Raw genomic sequence first — 20465 nt, forward strand, 5'->3', positions numbered from 1 at the left:
TGGAAATTGTGCTTCACTCTAAAATAAATCCCCAGTACCTGAAGAACACTTTATTTTGTTCAGACTTTATTATATTTATGATGTTCAATGAGAAGCAAGATGTATTTGCTCCTCCTCCTCTGTCCAAATCATTCTTCTTTCCAGGGTTACACACAACTACAGCGTGTGCTATTTTTCTACTGCTCTCTTTAAAAACAACAACAAAAAAAACCCCACTAAAACAAAAGAGTCATACCCATTGCAGAAAAAAGGAGCAACAAGCTGGGTAAGCTGGCAGAATCAGGCAAATACTGCTCATCTTTAAAAGTCCAACTGCTATTTACTTTGAAGCATAGACTTACTCTGCCAGCTTTCAAACCAGCAGACTCCTTCCTCAGACACTGTTGGTATTCAGAACAGTTCTTCCCCAAGGTGGTTTTTTTTTGTTGTTCATTTTATAGAACTCTTACTAATAGATATTTATAATCACAAGCACAATGAAACACCATCTGAGCACTTCTCTTAACCAATAGATCTCTTTCCACTACATCTCTCAGTGCATTAAAGCACAGGAAAATCATAAACTGAAAGCATTAAGAGAGAAATTATTCCCTTTACTGCCTCTACCCAAACAGTTCCACAGTTCTACAAACAGGTGATTCCTGAATTTGTGCCCTGCTGTTCAGATCACTGAAAAACATCCCATGGAGCAAGGGATAGCAGAGTCTGACAACAGGTCAGGTACTTTTGCCTCTATAAAGCAGATTATATTACTGCATGGCTTCAAAATCAGTAACTGTACCTTGGGTGGACTCCCACTTTAGATCTCAAATACTAATGAGCATTATATTTGCAGGAGAAAGGCTTTGTATAAATCCCTAACCACCCTCAGGTAACTCTGCAAAAGCACTCAAAGAGAAGGCATGCCTGATGGGGAACAAAAATAAATTGTGAAAGCATCTTCACCTACATTTCCCCCCCTTTTCCTTAAATACTCACAAGTCAAACCAGAGAGCTTCATACTAACTGTCACATGGCTTTCATATAGATAGACAAAAGACAAGGCTGCAGAAGGAACAGTTTATGGTCTAAGAGTAAATTATCTTGACTGAGAAGATAAATCATCTCACAACCAGGATTAAACAAAAGCAAAAGAAACTGGGTCCTACTGAGGACTGGCTACTAAGTCTCTTTGCTATCACCCTGAAGAGAAACAGGCCAGTGTAGGTGGTATGTAGGACAGTCTCACATTTTAGGCTCACTAGTTCACAATCTGCATCCCTCAATCAAATCCTCTATTATCAAGTGTATTCAGGCAACAAGTTCTCAAGAATTCAGCTACTTAAATCCCAAACAAACCAGCTCCATCACCACCTACACTTCAAAAGCACAATTTGTCATAGGGAAAATCTTGAAGCCCTTCTTGCTTAAAGGCTTTCCTATGCAGTGTCCAAAGCCAGAAAATAATAGAAAACTGCATCTGGTTTTTCCTTGTCTAATCAGCTAATTTTTTTGTCTGCTTAACTGAATGGCTCTGTGGCTTCATAGAAAAAAATGTATATAAACCTTTGAGAGCAGTAACTGGTGAGAAATTTAAGCTTTCCCCCTTCAGAGTCTCTCTTCAACTACTGTTCAAAAATACAAAAGCTCACCTCCTCTCCTGAAAAATTCAGTCGTATGTACGTAAACAAATCCTTACCAGGAAACCAGCATTAAATTCTCCCTATTTCAGTATTAGTTCCAGTATCAGCATCACCACATGCCCTATGCCTTGATCAGATAATCTATTTTATTCCACCCTACAGCAGCTGGAAGACGACGAAACTAGAAGTATCACAAAATTCTAGGAGGAATAAAAATACAATAGTTGGAAATTAAAATCTCATCTCTGCTAACTGCCTGCTGTGAAAGGCAACCATAAATATTTGCAACCATTTCTTTCCAAACCAAAGAAGAAATCCCAGCACATAGGAAGAGCATCTGAGTAAAGCCCTCAGGTACAAAACACATCAAATATGCTCATTACTGAAAGTTCAAAAGCAAACAATCATTTCCCATAAAAGGCAAGGATGGCCAACAGTCACCCAGTATTTAACTACCGAGCCCAATTATCACCAAATAAAACTGTGTAAGCTAAACACACAACTAGAACAGAGTCAAAGGCACAAGCACACAACACTGGTTCACATTGATGAGAACTTTGATGGCGTTTGTTTCCTGTGGGGTCTCAAATATCTCCTTTGGGCTTCACTACTAGCTCCTGCCAAAGTCTGAAAAGGTACAAGCATTTCTAGGATTTAAAATGAAACAATTCATTTTAGAAATGAGAAAATCCACCAAAAAATTGTTTTACAAGTCCACAGGGTAAGAAAAGGGGATGGAGCAAGGGATGCTTCTTCCTGCAATAGCAAGAAGAAACAAAGGGCAACTGGAGCAAAACCTGCTGTTCTGAACATCTACTTGGAGAGGGGAAGCAGCAATGACCCTGCAGCACTACTTCTAAAGAGAGGTCTGTGAGCAAATGACTTCTTGATCATGGACTAACCACGCTCCCAGAAAGTCAGCAACACATTGTTTCCTGTTACAGGTAGCCCTGGCTTCAACTGAAGACAAAATTAGGTTGTTTCTTAGAAACACGAAAGCCAACTGTAACTCTTAAGTCACTCTGTGCCTAACAAGCAAAACAACACAGCCACAGATATATTCTAGCATGAATTCCTTTTTCACTGGTTGAAGACATGATGGTGCAACAAGCAGCACTGCCCAAACCAAAGTGAAGAACCTATGTAAAAGCATTTACTGGCAAACCAGACTCACCACCACCATCATCTCTTACACTTCTATGCAAGGTAACTAGTGGCTTCTGCAGGCATATCAGTGATGGACAAGTCAAGCAAAACACCCACAAAGAGCTTTTAACATCTAGACTTAAAGCCATAAAACCTCAGAACATTACTTAAAAAGTCACACACTCATGGGAACATTAACATTTTTTGGAGGATGAGATGTATGATTGTAAAGATGACTATGTATGCTGGTTCCTGTACATACCTTGACTCCTGATTTTCACCCATGAGTGTGGGATAACTACCTAGCTTATCACGGGACAGGTTGGATGCTGCCTGGGATTTCTTAGCTCAAGCTCCATCACTTGCAGTCAGTGCTTTTATTACCAGCAATCCCCAGACTGCTGTATCTGTGGCTTTTAGTAAGTTAAACCCATTTGTTGTTTTAGCTTTCTGAACCTGTGTCAGTGCAAGTCCTTACTGGAGCACTGGAAGAGGCAAATGTTTGTTTCATCTAACAGTTCCAGTAAGAGTCCTGGGGCTCTGAGACAGGCAAACATCAAGATCTTAACCATAACATGACATTGAAGCACTTAATAAGCTGGCACCCAGAAGGAAAATCAAAGCACACAGCAAAGCTACAGAGAAGCAGGTAAGTGAAATGATGCTGTGTTGCAGAAGTGACCCAAAATGACATCTAAATCATAGAAGCTAAATTACTAGCATCTCCTCTACTTAAGATGTCTCAGTTCTGGCTCATTTAAAATCAACTTTTGCTTTTCCTAAAGACAATTTCTGTATTGCTACTTTTTCCTTACCTTGTAATTACTGCCCTCCCCAAATTTAAACACATAGCAACAGGAGATACTAAAATTTAAGTGTTCTCTTGTCAAAATAACTTTTTATCCTTTTTTTTCATAGCATTTTAAGATATACAAGGCAATACAAAGTATTTTTGTAAATCATCATGGCTCGCCTCACAAAACTCGGTACACAAAATGTTGAAACCAGGTAGAATACTTCTCAATCCACCACAAAGACCTCAGATTAATTGATAAAAGCTGGTTTTATACTGAAAATTTCCTCTAATGTCCCCTGCAGAAAAGTGAACTTCCTTTCTTTTTCTGCAAACCAATAAAGGAAGGATATTTTTCTGTTATTGTTACTGCTCAATTTCTGTATTATAAATCATTCTGAGCTTCAAGCTCAGACTTTTTCAGTTTTATAAAAGGTCTACCTTCCTAACATACAGCCAGGAAAGAGTTCTTTTGAACAGAGAACTTGATAAGCCACAAAGTTCCACATAAATATTAGGAAAAACTTCTTTACTTTGATGGTGATGGAGCACCAGAACAGGCTGCCCGAAGAGGTTGTGGAGTCTTCTCTGGAAACTTTCTAAACCCCTCCTGGATTCATTTCTTTGCAGCCTGATCTAGGTGAACCTGGGGGGGTTGGACTAGATGATCTCTAGAGGTCCCTTCCAACCTGTACCATTCTACAGTTCTGTGAATGAAACTGCCATTATTAGGTTGATTTTGGAGCAGTGAAAATATTTTTTTTTAAAGAAGCAGGAGTTCTGTTCAGGGGCAAGCATGAAAATTCTTCAATTGCATGTACTACAAGACTAAGTGGTGCCAAAACAACAAGTTCAAGTAATGCATGTTATTAAACAAAAATCAAAGGCAAAAGGATTTGATCTACATGGTGAATGGTTTCCAACTTATACTATGGAAGAGGGAGCACAGTTTGATCTGAACCTGGACTAGTAAAGAGGAATTACAGCCATGACTTTTAGAACTGATTCCCTGATACTTATCAAGGCAGGTTTTCAATAGTGAGACTCACTACACACACATATATATGTATGTAGTCAGCATTGTGTTTTGTGAAACTTAAGGACCATTCTGTCAAATACAAGATTACAAATTCCAAAAGCAGAATTTTATAAGGGACTGCTTGAATTTAGCAAGCTGAAGCTCTCTACTCTATCATACTCATTATGACAGTTCTACAATGAAGATGAAGTTTATTTGCCACCAACATTAACAGGACAAATTTATTTATAACAAACGCTTTTAAATGTACTGATAAAAATGCCTATTGATACTGTCAGAGCTGCTTGCAATTTGACAGATCAAATCTTATTTTCATTCTTAAACCCCATGAAGGAATGGTATCGCCAACTCGCATTCTGTAGTGAGCAAATTGATTAATCCCCCTCTATAGAAATCTCAACTCTTGATTACACCTATCAGACGTTAAGCAGCATTATTCTAGAGTGACAACACTTGACAAATTCCCAAACCATTTTTCTCAGCCTTTGTGGCCCTGCTAGCTTGTATTAACCCTGATGAAAAATTAATTTTCCTTATCTTCCGCTAAACCCCAAAATCCAAATCCGCCAAACTGGCAACTCTTTCTGTAAAGGTATTATGAAAACCTCTAAAAGATTAATTGCATGTCTTCAGGTGACATTAAATTAATTTCTGTACTCGTGACAGACATTTGATACTCCGTACTGAGAGGACAGATAACATTGTCAGGATACACAGAAGGACAGTGGTGCAGTGTCCCAGGGCAGCCTCTTATGAATTCTCCTTTCGATAAGGCCATACTTCACTGTCATTGGCACTGTTAGTGATCTTGCAGCCCGCAGACCTCGCTGCACAGGTTTCTATTAACGACCACAATGCTGTGTCTATCCATGTAATCTTTATAAAGCTAATTCAAAATCACCCACACTAGTAAAGGGATGCACACACTGGATAGAGCACTTAAAAGAAATGAACTGCTTGATTTGTGTAAAAATAACACAGAGAAGCAAAATGTTTTCAACTTTTCTTAGACGTGATATAACTCAAATGCTCTGTAGCATGATGAAGGCTTAAATCTTGCAAGGAAATCTCAGACCATAAATGTCTGGTAGTTTCTTTCCTTTAAGAATGGAGAAACCCTGCATCTGCTACCAGTTTAAGTCAGTATTTTCAGAAACAAGTACCCTGTACAGTATCACAGTCGGTAGGGGGGCAAAGCCCTTATCCTTTATGTTATTAAATGAATCGTCACTTCAAGAACAAAGGTAAGTTACTATTCCATCAACTACAAATTATTTAATATGTAAACTTGTATTTTGCTGATACTGACATTGACTATAGTAAAAAAGACAGACATAAACACTGACAACTGTCATCCCCATGTAACAAAGAGAGAAAAACAGGAAAGCGAAAACTATGTAGACCAAGCAAGACTATCATCCAATACATACAAGTATTTTCTCACTACAATTATCAGAAGCATATTGAAGTAAAGCCTTAATAATCAGCTATTTCTCTTCAACTGGTGCTCCAGATGCTTTATGAATTTCATACAGCCAACTGACAGACGGAGGACCTTGCAATAGGAAGCCTAATTGCCTGCCAAATACCCCACAACCAAGTGACATAACCAAGCACTATTTCTGAATCTCTCAAATGCCAAACACTTAGAAAACCTTGGTTTAAAGGCCTTCTGTTTTTTAAAAAACTTTTTTTCTTTTTTTTGATTCAAGAATGGCAGTACTTAAAACTGCTCTCCAGCCAGGCTAGAATCCACTACTCTATCAACAGACAACTCTTCCTTAACAGTTGGTTTAAAATATTAATGGTCTAGTTTTGATTTGAAGTACACATAGAAATAAGAAGGTGGGACGATCAATTTCCCCATTCACACCAGAAAAAAAGACACTTCTGGTGCTGGCCAGTGAATTATGGACTGTTTTTCACAGCCTGAAACTTTTGCATGGGGGAATCTTAAATCAAGCAAGAGAACCCAGCCTAAGCAATAAATCAAACGCAGAAGTATTTCCCGTCCTGTGTAAAAAAGACACAGCTAAGCTGCTTCAGTGAGCCATAATGTGATGACTATCTTCTGTGCCTAATGGTGTATGAAAAGTCAGAACACCAAGATGAAAATATCTTGCAGAAAAAGCAGTTAATTCCATTTAATCCCATGTACCAATAGAATTCTTACCTTAAGTACCTCCTCATCTGCCCGAGAGGAGAACTAAGGCATGAAAAGACTGGTCAAAAACATGTTAAAGAATTCTGGCCTTACCCATGATATATACTGATGCTTCACAAAGAGCTACAGAAAAACAGTTGATCAGATGTGGAATTGTTAACTACATTGTCTTTCTAGTACACCCATCCATCAGTTCACTATGAAAAAAACAAGTTCTGTGTCAAAACTATAGCAAAATCAAAGTTCTGGACTGGATGTGTATAATGCTCTCAGAAGTACCTTCATTTTTATGTTAACTGTCTGCAGAGTATGTAGATGTCAAGAAAAATGTTTTTCAGCAGTCTCCTGCTTCCATTTTCAGTTGCCAGTCTGAGATATTTCTTGTCCAGGGAATTTAAAAGACTAGACACAGAGAAATCACCAAGAGAAAAGGATTCTCCTGGTAAAGAACCCCAGCAATCCAAAACTTCCAATGGCCCAAAGCTCCTAATGAAGTACTTCTCAACCAGATACCAGCTATGGCACACAAAGCCAGTAGTGACTACCAAAAACCAGTACAACTGGAGCTGCCCTTCTCGTATCATGTCTAGTTTCTCTAGTTCGTGTTCTTTGGCGCTTAAAACTAATGGCAAGTTGAGTCCCTTTGGTGTGTTGCCTTACACATCTTGTACAACCTTGCTGTGGCCAACCCACATTACCTCTTCCAACTCAGAGCCACACCTCTAACTAAAGGTCTGTTCCAAGTGGTCAAACCTGAAATGCCATTTAACAAAGGTGTTCATGACTCCTTAAAAATATTAAGTTGGGCAAATCTGCATGTTTTCCCCTCCAAGGGAAGCGACTGCATTCAATTAATCTTCCTTTGAAAAATCAGCCCTTTCTCTCTGCAATGCATCTTAAGGGTATTAAAATTCCTTTCAGTCATTTCCTATCAAGGAAACTAAGCTACTAGATGCTCTGTAACACCGACATCATAGCAATAAAAATTTTGCCCTGTAACACTTAGGATGGCCGAAAAACTCTCCTTTGAGATTTAACAAGAGCGACAAGCAATACCAAACACTGGCTCCCAGGGTGTTCAAGAGAAAGCAGCACTCTTCTTCAAAATACAATTTAAAAGTCTCCTGAGGAAAAGGAGAAACCTGTTCTGCAGCCTACGATAAGAAATACTTTATTGTACTCTAGTTCCAAGTTATCCACAGTAAAGTTAAATCCAATGTAGGTAGACATCTCTTCCCTCTTTTGAGGATTTTATTACATACCCATACAAAATATTATCTACATCTGGTTTAGCTGTCACTTTAACTCCCCCTAGTAGCTAAGTGATTGTCCATGCTTGCTCTTGTACTTAATTTTCCAAATATGCTCCAAACAGTGCAGCACAGCCCGTCTCACTATCCCCAAGCCATCAAATATTCTGCCTCTGCAGGGACCATCCTCACTGGAGGTCTAGGGGGACAAGTTTTATTGCTTATTTTCAAATGTGTCATGAAAATACCATGCCTTTTTCATAACCGGATTGCTGCAGGGCTCCCTGACTTCCTTTTTTTTGTTTTGGGTTGTTTTTGGGTTTTTTTTTTTTTGTTTTTTTTTTTGTTTGGGGTTTGGTTTTCTGGGGGGAGTTGGTTGGGTCAGTGGGTATTTTTGTTTGGGTTGTTTTTGCTTTGTTTCCACAGAGAGGTTAGAGGGGATGGGGGAGAAGGAGGGGTTTGAGTGAGGGTTTTTTTGAAATAGAATGAGGAAATTAATGCCCAGTTGTGAAATACTTCGAGTTAAGTCTTGCAGGTTGTGGCAGGCACAGTCCATTTTCAACAGCACTTTTACTAGTACTGAGTGCCAGTGACACTGAGTGACAAACAGGATATCTGGGCATTCAGATACCATGGTTTCTGCAGTCCACTGCTGAGAGAATACAGACATTAACCATGGCTCCTTCAAGTAGTGGGATACAAATAAACCAAAACATCCTTCTCCTACTTCTTAAAGAGTAATAGGACCCACATATGGCAAAGAGCTCCTGTTCTGTTTCTCACACCTGGGAGTACTGCAGAGATGGGTAAAGGGATTCCTCAAGAACTTCTCATGCAAATGCCAAAAACCTTAGTGTGTGTAATTCCTAACATACTTAGATGAAAGGCGCAACGGAGCTTTCAAGTAAAATATTTTTAATTAAACTTGAACATACACACACAAGTAGAAACAAGTACAAACATTAAGCAAAGGTGGTTGATAGTTACATTATCAAACAATAATCATCTCAGTCAGTATCTTTTTCCATATTTGGAACTCCATATTCAGCTCTTACACTTCTCAGTTACTCTAAATATGAATAAAGTTGTCTATCTTGATTCCAAGCCTTTTTCTTTTTACAATCCAAGGACATTTTTGTGTGACAGGCTTTTCAAACAAAAGAACTTGCTAAATCTTTCTTCAAGATTTTCAGATGAAGCACCATCTCAGGTTTTCAGGCCTTATGATCACTAATAAGATACCGCTTCTAATCCAACAGGGAACACTGAGGTTTGTATGTATTTATGAAAAAGGCTCATTGTGCAGCTTTACACAGAGACAAAGATTGGTGTGTTCTTGGAGCAGCATAAGAAACAGCATTTTCAGGCCTCTGGGACAGACACACGTCTCTTTGAGCATGGCAGGCCATTTTCTGGTTAGAGAGAAATCACCCAACAACAATATAAGATGATTAAACGATACAGAGATTAAGATACCACCATTTCCCACTGAACCTCCAACTAAATTAAAAAACATGTTCAGCACATTTCATATTATCTTAAGATATTTAAGGTTGTAGCTAACACAAACCTGTTCTTACAGGACTAAAGACCCTTCTAATATCCTGGCTCAAGGAATTCAAATACACATGGTACTAGAATTATTTATCAACAGACTGATTACAGAGAGCCCAGAGAAGACCACCACAAACAGCCAAGGTGTTAGAAAACATGCCTCACCAAGAGGGAGTGAAGGACATTAGTTCTCAGAAACAGTAAGGAGATCTATAGAAAGAGACAGCCACAGAGAGGGATATAAATTCTTTCCCATCTCTTTTGAAATATAATACAAATAGTCAGATTCAAAAGTACAGCAAGAAAATGTGGCTTAGTCACTAAGAAAATTCTCCTAAATATACACATTAGACACCAGAATAGATGGTCAAGTCCAATAATGAGATCTCAAACGGGTTGAACAAATCTCTGGGGAATGCGACAGTTCATCCTCCCTTCAGGAGAGAATACATTATTTCTATGGTCCTTTCATCCTTATTTATTAATCACTCTATGATCACATTTTTAAGTGATTTATTAGGGTGTTTCTTCCCAACAAATATTCTACAATCTTAAGAGTTATCTTTAGGACTGACTTCAGGCTCCTTACCAAGCCAAGCAAATCTCAGATGTTTTCTCAGTGAACACACACTAGTATAAATACTCAGCAGACACACTGAACTCCTGTATCTGGGAAGGACAGCTCTGAACACATGCCATACAAATCATAAAATACACTGGATCCATCAAATTCACGTGGGCCTCCACAAAACTCCTCTCTCCTCTCCGTCATATGCTCAACACTGCCTTATTTACCAGCAACATAACATTTAAAAGAGTAATTAAAATGGAGAACTAGTCACTGTACTGCCATTCTATACTGCATAAATTACGGAAAGTATTAGAAACAGGATGAGCATATCAGTACTGGGAAGGGAGGAGGAGGTAGCGATGAGATTTGTTTAAAAAAACATTAACAGACAAAAATCATTAATGGCAATACCAACACGCTTCCATCTTGATATGCAGACTTAAGTCTGACATGCAGAAAATGCTACATCTTTTCCTACATCCCTTTTAAGTATAAGAAGCCATCTTATGCATCAGTTAAAGTAGAAAAATTTAAGTATTTCTTAGAATTTAATTAGCAATTTTTACAATTCCATTTAAAAAAAAAGGAAAATCCTCTCAAGAGCAAATATAGTGGAAAGAGATGAAAGGCCATTTTACCTTCTCAAGTAACAAGGGATACTTCTAGCTTGAGGTCAGAGATCTTCAGTAGTACTGCAGTACCCAGCAACAAAACAAACATAGTTAGAAGCTTAGACTGGGAAAGATATTGCCCTCAAGAGAAGAAACCATTCTCTTCCAACAGTATTTGTGCACCACAAATCTCTCCAATACAGAAAGTTCATCTCCTCAACTGTTAAACAAGAAACCATCAACAACACACCACCATCTAATCCTGGTTCTACAGATGGTCCTGCTTAATTTGTACCTGTCTTTTGCTATCAGCTCCTGGTTTAGTTCCATTTGGCCCAGATAGTTAGAATGAGTCTGGCCTCAATCAGCTTCTTAACTATCTCCTGTCATGCTGTACCACAGCAGGCAGGCTGAAAGGGACTTTCCAAAGCTTTGCCAACAAAACTTAAGAGCATTGTACCTAATCACAGGGCATCCCACTCATACATGGGTATTCAAAACATCTCTGCACAGAATAGCTATAGAAAGGAAAATGGGTACAAGTGACTAGACTTGAGAGGAACAGCAGGGCTGCTTACCTGCATATAGATAAGAGAAACCCCATCCCCTTGGCCAAAGGCAGGCTATTAGAGGAAGCACTACCATGTGCTAAGGAGAACAACTAGAAAAAATGAGATGGCTTTTCCTAAGGCAAAGGTTGGAAAAATAAAGCATGTGGCAAGACTAACACTGGAAGTGGAAACTAAATGTTATCTGTTATCTTTACAGTATTCAGAGTCCAAGTAGCTTTTAATTTTTCTTTAAAATCCTGTTGAAGTGCACCAGACTGGTCCTTTTGCTGCTCAATTTTTACTTTTTCCTTGTAAGGTCAAAGAAAGTAAGTCATAAATTCTACTTGTCTAACTGATTAAAAATTAATCAACTGTATTGATCAGTGTTAAGCAGCTAATTGCAATGTTTGCTTTTTGTCTTCTGCAGTTGGAAGGAAAATTTACAATGTCCATGGCAGTATGAAAAAAGTACTAAAAGCTACAGGTAAAGAACATACTTTTTCCTTGCAAAAACCTCAGTATCTGAAAGTTAAGGACAGAGCAAATCTGCTTCTGTGTACAATAGAAGAGGGGTTACAGATGTATTAAATGAAGCTCATGAGACTTATCTGAAACAAGTAGTTTCTGGTTTTCTGAAACACAGCATTATGATAAGAACTATTTCATTGTGAATGCTTCTGTGGGTGCTGATAACCACTTGCTACAAAGATCTCTACACAGCGGTGACTGGCATTGTTTTGCTTCACCACATAATAAAAGAAGTTGTGCATGATCGCTTTATTCAGTTAATTGTGAATTACAAACCTGTCATACCTCTTGAAGGCCACTGAGATTCCAGCAGACATTTTTATATATACATATTTTTAAGCAAAATAGAATCAATTCCTTTCAACTTCTTGTACTTAAATTACCATGTCTGGGGAATTAGAAACCCTGTAAATCAGGTTACTGTCAGCTCTATATTATCAATAAAGTCAGCATTTTGAAAGACTACATGGTCGTTATGCAGTTCACTATTAAGTGTATTTAAGCTTTATGAGCTGTAGAAAAAAATGTATATAAAGTAGTTTAGTCTTTGGTATTTTGAATTCCTCCCCGTTTCTATAGAGTAAAGCCTAGCCTCCAAGGCCTTGTTTAGTCATTGTTAACACGCTGTTCACTTCATTACAGCATTTCTGCAAGTTTCTTTAATCAACCCTCCAAATAATTTAAGAGGCATTTTTCAAAAAAGTCCACCTCCAATGTACCACAGCAATTAAACCACACCACATCTTTCTTTTCTCCTCAGCATAAAATCTTGAGGATGGATTTCACACTGACAACATGATCTTGCTATGTTCCTTCATCTCAGTTTCTTCAGAGCCCTAACAAATTGACTTGTCTTTTCATTAAGACGGAAGAAATTTGGTCGAGATACTTTCTAACCAAAGCCTCAGATCTTAAAATATGCACACTGCCATCATGACCAGCATTGTGAGTCGTCCACAACATCAGAGCTCAGGGGACACTCTGCAGATAATAGACCCCTCATCGAAAGATAAGGAAAGCTCATTTAGATGCAGAAGTGAAATGGTAACATTTTAAACTCAGCTTCTAACAGAAAACATTCCCCGCTTAAATTAGTTTCACAACACACTTCCCGAGAAAATAAAAACAATCTTCCCTTGAGTATAGAAACCACGCTAACACCAGCATCTACACACGACTAAATTAGGTGGCTTCAACTATCAAATAAGCAGAGCCTACCTTTTTAACTGAACCTTAAAAAACAGCCAAGCAAATCCCCTCCTCTGACCAAATACCAGACCTATTAGCCTTAAGCAAATGAGGTCAGTTGGGGAGTCTTTCAGATTCAAGGTACAGCTTAAAAGAAAGGAATATTATTTCAGTGTGAGTTCAGTGATAACTGCCTGATAGTCAGGTTACAGGCAACATTAATATCTGAAAAACTGCTAGTAATTGAAAATATAAAATATGGACTATTAGGTCTGCTAAACCTGTGACTTCCCTCATCAGTTTAGGCCCATTTTTTATTTTGGGATTACACAGAATGAAACACACAAAAACAAACCATGACGACACAAAGACATGAGATGAGCCTTGGAAACTTACCCCTCCTGACAACTTAATCACCCTGACTTTGCTGCCGCCATGGGGCCCATCTCCACTATTACTGTTTGTCCGCTGCATGACAGTCCTTTTCACGCCAGGCTTCAGCTCCTGGGGCCTTGCTTGTACTGAAGCCACTCGTGCAGTCTGTGTGGTGGGCAGCGATGCTGCAGAAGGCTTTGTCTGTAAGACTTTCTGTGGTGTCTGAGGCTGACTCAGAGGTACTGTTCTAGTCTGCCTCAGCTGCTTCACTGGCTTCAGCTGCTGTCCTTGATACTGCATATTCGCCCCGGCCTGTGGGAAATCAGTGGGTTTGGGTTGGATATTTGGAACTACTGTATCTTGCTTTTTAACAAGGAGTCTGTTTTTCACATTTTGCCTGGTCTGTAAGCCAGAGTGGGGTATATAGGGGCTGCCGTTGGTGGGGAACTCAGAGGAGTCATCCTCCTGCTGCATGTAGGACTGCTGTGTAGAAGGTTGCTGCTGCTGCTGCGCTAGTCTTTCGAGCAGTTCTCTCTTTCTAGCACCAGCCTGCTGCTGTCGTCTCAGCTCCTTTTGTTTCAGAATTTCTTCTCTTAGACGCTTCTGCTCTTCTATCTTCAAACGATACAATCTAGTTTCTTCATCTTCATCTGGATACTACAAAGGAAAATACAAACAAATTTACAGAATTCTCAAAAAATGCCCAGCTTGCACAAAACAACATTAAATAATGTTCCAGATGTTGTAGAACCATAGCTCTCTGAAGAGCTTTTTAAATTCTCCTTGATACCAAACTAAGGCTATGAGTGGAGTATATCTGCTGGTAAGGTTTATTTGCTATTCATTACAGACAAACAACTCAAATCTGTTTTAGGACTTATGATATACTACTTCCCAGACAGAAAAGCTTCAATACCAGTTGAGAAATCTTATCCGAATACTAAAATAAATAAATAACTAAAGTTTTACAAATTGGAATTAATTTAGAAGTTTCTAAAACCAATTAAACTATTAATGTAACTCAAGATATCAAAATATGTTTCAAATAGAAAGTAACAATACGAAGGCAACCCACTGTCACACAGGTTTTATCTTGCTCTTTTCTGACAAAGTAACAAAAGGTAGAGTGGTAAATGACCTGAAAGGCCCTGATTAGAACTATTGATTTTTCTCACAGAATTTTCAGCCTGATCTCAAACTCATTTGTCACACAATAATTGGTTATAATGAACAGCACAAGTCAATCTCTCTGACCTTGAACTCATGCACTCTCTTCAGAATCAAAATGTTGCCAAATGCAGTGTTGGAATATTAATGGTATATGGAGAATGCCTTTAATATTCCAGCCCTGGGCCCTTCTGAAAATATTACACCACCATCAGAAAACCTTTCTAAAGCCTTTCTAAAACCTTTCTAGAAACCTTGGCACAACGGGTTATTATGAAAAGCCGTATACAAACGGACAAGAGTCAAGGAAACACACGTTCTCCTCACCCTGGAAAAGCAATTAAATTGCTCTGGTGATACAGTCATCTCTATTTTTAAAAAATACGAAACAAACTTTTCCATTATATTACTTTTTTTCTTTTCAACCATATAAAATACTGTTAGAGAGCTGTAGAGACTACTTAAAAACGTTAATGAGTACAAGATATAATAATCACCCCCTTACTCAAACTGGCTCTCAAAGTAACAGCACTTTGCACATTGGGAAATTTCAGTATAAAGAATGTTAACGTATTCCTCACAACCTGGGAATCCATGATGAAGATTTATTTACCCTGCAGCAATAGGGTGCAAACTCCTGTCAACAGAAACGTCTTTTTTTTTCCCCCCCACATACAGAACCCAAATGTGCAACTTGTTTTAACTCAAGTTCCTGATATGTCTCAGAATCAGGCAAGGCTCAAAGTGCCAAAACAAAGAAGAAAGAACAAACCAAAGCAAATCCAAACACCAAAACAAACAAACCAATGCCCCAAACCCTAAAACAACAACAATAAAAGCACAAATATTTTGCCCAAAAAGCAACTAGGAGAAAGTAGACATCCTTCAAAATTGCCACCAAGTTCAGAACTTATCCTTGGAGGTTTGCTGCTAAAAGCAACGTTATCTGTAGGTGAAGAAGGAAAAAAATAGAGCAGCTGTTGATGCATCAACACTTTCTTCTGTAGAAAACTCTACAATAAGAATAAAAAGGCCAAAGATGCAAATCAATTGCCCTGGCTCTGTGGTGGTGGGAGTTTTTTGGTTGGGTTTTGGGAGTTATATTTTTTGGGATACTTTTGGCTTGATAGTTTCTGTGGCTTCTTGCTGTTGCTTGGTGTTTTGTTTTGGGTTGTGGGGTTTTTTGCTTTGGGTTTTTTGGTTTATTTATTTTTAAAGCAGAGATTTTTGTCCATCTTTGAACAGTTCTTGAGCACAACATATTTCACTATGGTTTAAGGGGCCAAGCCTTAGAGCTAAGTTTTTCTTCTGTCTTAAGGTCCAAAGCATCTTTGATGGAAAGTACCAAAGAGAGACAGAAGTTCTACATCACTCTCTAAGGAGAACTTAGAATGGTACTGCTGACTGAGGGAAACAGAAAAAATATGCTCTAAACCATGAATTTAAGTCCTAGTAGCTTGCTTTTTGTGTAGTGAACGTTAAGAACCAAACCAAACCCCAAGACATACAAACCTCACACCTTTTTAGAGAGCTGCAGACTTTATTACTAGGTTATAGAATGAAATGCAGAGTCATAAGAAACAGATACCATAATAGTGATTTGCTGTCAAGTAACAAAATCATGCAACCAGGCTCACTTGTGTCCCTCAGTAGAACAGATGTAAGGACAGAGCAATCAAAACTGTGTGATCTGCAGCATGAGCACAAATCTCTTCAGCAAGTTTCTCTTTATTTTTTTCCAGTTGTAACACTAGAAACAAAAAGAGGCTAAAATAATTTGTCCAAAAATGCATGACAAGTCTCCATAAAAGATGAAGATCAGATCCAAATAGCATCATTTGCCTGTGTTCAAGTCCACAAAATATCTTTAATAAACGCACCTACGTATTCATCACATATTTCACACTGCTGCTAACATCAGCTCCTGAATCCTAGGGAGATCTGAGTCACCCTACAAAACACAGGTGCTGAATATCTTGGAGAAACAGGAAGAGAGTTAAGAACAAGGTTACAAATTAATCTGAGAAGCACACTGCCCTCTTGTGATCTTCCAACTGGAAAAAGATCATGCTAAGACGAATCTTCCAACACAGGAGGCACCATAACAAAACCTGGAGAAAACTCCAATTTGGACCCATACAATTTTCCTAGTAGTTAATTTCCAAAAAGACAAGAAGATGCCAATACATTTGGTCTAATAACTAAATACAGTAACTATTTTCCATATTGTGAGCCTTCTTGGGAGAACAGAATGGGAAGGTTTTTTTTCAGCATCAGTGAGATTAACTGCAATGTAAGCAGTAACATCAGTACAGCTCTTCTGCTCTGAGCTGTCAGTTTTAAAGAGATTCACATCACCTTTCTACATTCTCACCTTACTTTAAACTAAAAAAAATTCTTAATATTGGCATAAGTGCTCTTATCCTAAACTGACCTCAACATGAGCAGAATTAGGCTCACAGTCATCCAATTTCATTGACAAATGAGTTTTCTGGCTGAGGATATGCAAGTTTAAGAAGCAGAAATACAGTTTTTCATCTTCTAGTCACTCAGGTTGCAAACCTTTCAAACATCTATTTTGAAAGTGAGCAAAACCTTTAATAGCCATTGTTACTATTTTTTTGGTGCTTCCTGAATGACAGAGCATTCATAAATATGGCCACTCACTCTTCAGGAAGAAGGATGCAAAGAAAAGTCTTAATAATTTTCCAGTTGAAGACACTTGCAAAATAACCTGCCCAATTCAGTTATGAGCAATACAGCTAGAAAAGATGACAGAACTTAACTCTTTCTCATCTTCATAGAAAGCAAAAGAATAGGCCAAATTTAGCCAATTACAGAAAACCACATAAAAAGCCTGGAAACCTTTACCAGGAGAGAAATGTACTACATTACAATGACAGTTAGGAATATCATTGAATGCTTGGAAATTAACGTTACTAGTGCAGCAATCCTGTTTGTAGAAGTGTCAATAAGCATCATCAGCAAACAAGATCACGACACTGGCACAGCTGTAAAAGGGACAACTGCCACCACACTGCAGCACAAGGCTTTATTTCAAGTCCAGTTTTACAGAAAGTTCTGTGTGCACACGGTCACAGACTATTCTAGTACTTGCCAGTGTATCTACAGTTAATAATAGGGAAGTCAGGTAGAAATAATTCTTTCCAAAGTAACTTTTTTAAATCCTGTTTTGCAAAAACATACATAAAACAGGTATCAAACTGCTTTCAGTGATAGCTTTGACACTGAAATGTAAAGAAAGCTTTATTTGTAAAACACCATGCCTTATCTACAGGTTTGTTAGGATAGGTTTGAAATTTAAAATGGAGACAAGATGACTGCTTTGGTGTTTTGTCTTTTGGTTTCTTGATTTTTTTTTTTAATTCTTTGATTGAGAGAAGTGAAAAATATTAGTTCAATTTCCTAAATGACATTAGGATATTGAGAAATGTCAGAACTAATACCTTAATTTTCATAGTACTAAATGATGGAAGAACTTCAAGGTGTTTTAGATGGGGAGGTTGGTAGCAGATTTGCTTCCTAACTTACCTTACTAATGGCCTGAGAGACAGAGACTTCTTGAAGAGTCTCTTTTCTGAGATTATTCCAAGAGACTGAATTGAGGAGAAGGGGATTATTTTTTTCCTTTCTTAAAAAATGACCAAACTTTAAAGCTGAAAAGCTGAAGTAAGGATTTTAATATTCCCACTGAAAAGTAAGTGAACAGGAGGTCAAACACTACCAGCTAATGGTTTCTTTTGTGCCTCATTTGTGAAAATTAGTTATGACCATCCCTCATTCAAGAAGATGATGAAAAGCTAATCATGAGCAGCTTAAAGGGAAGGCAGTATTACCATTATTGAAGCTTTCAACAGTTGAAGAAAATCTGGTCCTTGAGACAAGGTTCATGGTCAACCAAACTAAAGAATTACAATTCTGCTCAGAATAACTTGACACGCAGAAATTATACAGGGAACATCTAGCCGTCGGGTTCCTCTGGTACCTTCTGATGTTCAGGATGAATAGCACCATCAGTGCAGCCCTACTCACTCTCTCAAACTACCAGTGATCATGGAATCCCCTCTAGCTTCCAGGACAACCTGTGCAAGCAAATGGTCATCTGTTCACACTGCGTATTCCAGTGGAGCTCAAAACACTGGCATCTCAATTTTTGATTGTGCAGAGTACTAACAGAGCAAAAGGCATCCTTTTCTCCAAAACAGAAAATGTTAAGAGCATCTCCTGTTTTCCCTCATGCCACAAGGTCTCACAAAAGAGAGATTTTCTTTAAGAGCAAGAAGCTCCACAGATGATGCAACTGCACCCTCCTGTGTGAGTGCTCTAAAACCTAGGACACTGACAAAAGGAAAAAAACCACAAGGAAAACGCTCCCCAAATAGCCTTTTTTTTTTTCCTTTTGAACCACACAGCATCACAGGAAATGGAAGACAAAGATGCTTTATGCATGCAGAATGCGATTGCCTAAAAAAATAAAAAAGCTCATAATCTTGGAAGATAAAAATGGGCATAATGTGTATTTCAGAGGCTTTTATTCAACCTCTCCCTTTTCATAGTGGAAATTATTCTTCTTCCAGTAAAACAGATTCATCACAGACTTGCTAACCTTCCAGACATTTTTCTTTTTTCAATCAATGGAGACTGCTTTTGCTATCATATTAAAAAGAAAAGTGCAACTCAGAAGGGAGGCCTCTAGTGGTACTGAAAACTACTGGGTGAATAATACCTTAAGTGTGCTTACAGTTCACAAGTGAGACTAGGAAAGTTTTTTAAAGGTGGGAATTCTTGGTTTCTTGTTTGGGGGCTTCAGGCTTTTGGTGGTGGTGGTGGTGTTCTAAAAAACAAAAAAAGAGGGGAAAAAAATGCTTACCTCTGGTTCAGATTTTACTTCTGATTTTGCTTGGCCAACTGGGGTGACAGTTTTAGGTTTCATCTCAGGCCTTCCCTGTGTGCTTCCAGCATCAGCCACAGGCTTGGTGGCAGACATCGTGCTGGTAATGGGTTTGACCTGAGCGGCTGGAGTAGAGGTTCGCCTGTTGTTGCTCATTTCCAGGGCATGTGATGGTGCTATTGGCAACTCTCGCAAGTTACTATTTCGTGGAGCAGTTGACTGTAGCTGCTGATTGGGACGCTTGACAATGTTTTGTGCCGGTGTGCTCTGAAAAGCAGAAGGACAACAACTGCAGGCTTCCACTACAAACCAGATTAAAGTGTATTCTGTTTCACATTTTCTTGATTTGATTAAGTTGGGGGGAAAAAAAGGCTTTTCAAAAAGGCATGATCTTTTCAATGTGAGATGAAAAATTACAGCAATGAAAACATTTTAACAACAGCTTTATTTTTTTAATTAAAAGCAAAACTGAATCTCCCATGTTTAACATTTCCCTCATAAACTAGCTTCACTGTGTGATTTACTTCCTTACTTAAAGCAACTGTTCTGAACTATAGTTGTGTTTTCTTGGGCACTGCTTCAGACTCTTGCGTTCCCTCACCTACCAAGCAAGAGAATGCACTGCACAGGAGCAAACTCACAGGATGTGGCTGGCACTATCTGAACCAGAAAGCTTATTAGCAGTGGTACAGAGATGCCTTCAATTGAAAGGCAGTGTCAGTGAACAGGGCTCCCACAAGATCACAGCCTTTCAGCAGTTTTAAAAACGTTCTTAAGCAGACCTATCCTTCAAAAACCCTTGTTTGCCAGTTTTGGGGCAACTGCATCATCTCTTACTGGATCCAGATCAAGAAAAACACTGATAATTGGAGGAAAAAAAAAAAAAAGGAAAGATACACGTGCTATTGTTATCAAAATCAAAGCAGAAAAGGAACAAGAAATGGTGAAAGAAGGGGACAGAGCAGGAAGGGTGTAAGTGGGACTGAAAAAGCAC

The 20465-nt window shown here is 38.5% G+C and overlaps 1 protein-coding gene across 2 annotated transcripts in view; it reads right to left on the reverse strand.

Annotated features, from left to right (window-relative positions):
* RBM33 (RNA binding motif protein 33) overlaps nt 1-20465 on the reverse strand; it is an 81705-nt gene that overhangs the window by 8162 nt on the left and 53078 nt on the right. For both annotated transcript variants that reach the window (XM_054390250.1, XM_054390251.1), the window contains 2 exons: nt 19451-19738; nt 13414-14049 (listed from right to left, as the gene is read on the reverse strand). In XM_054390250.1, the coding sequence (XP_054246225.1) occupies nt 13414-14049; nt 19451-19738 (924 nt within the window). The remainder of the gene's footprint in view (nt 1-13413; nt 14050-19450; nt 19739-20465) is intronic.

Source organism: Indicator indicator, chromosome 20 (genome assembly GCF_027791375.1).
Source record: "Indicator indicator isolate 239-I01 chromosome 20, UM_Iind_1.1, whole genome shotgun sequence".
Classification (NCBI taxonomy): Eukaryota; Metazoa; Chordata; class Aves; order Piciformes; family Indicatoridae; genus Indicator; species Indicator indicator.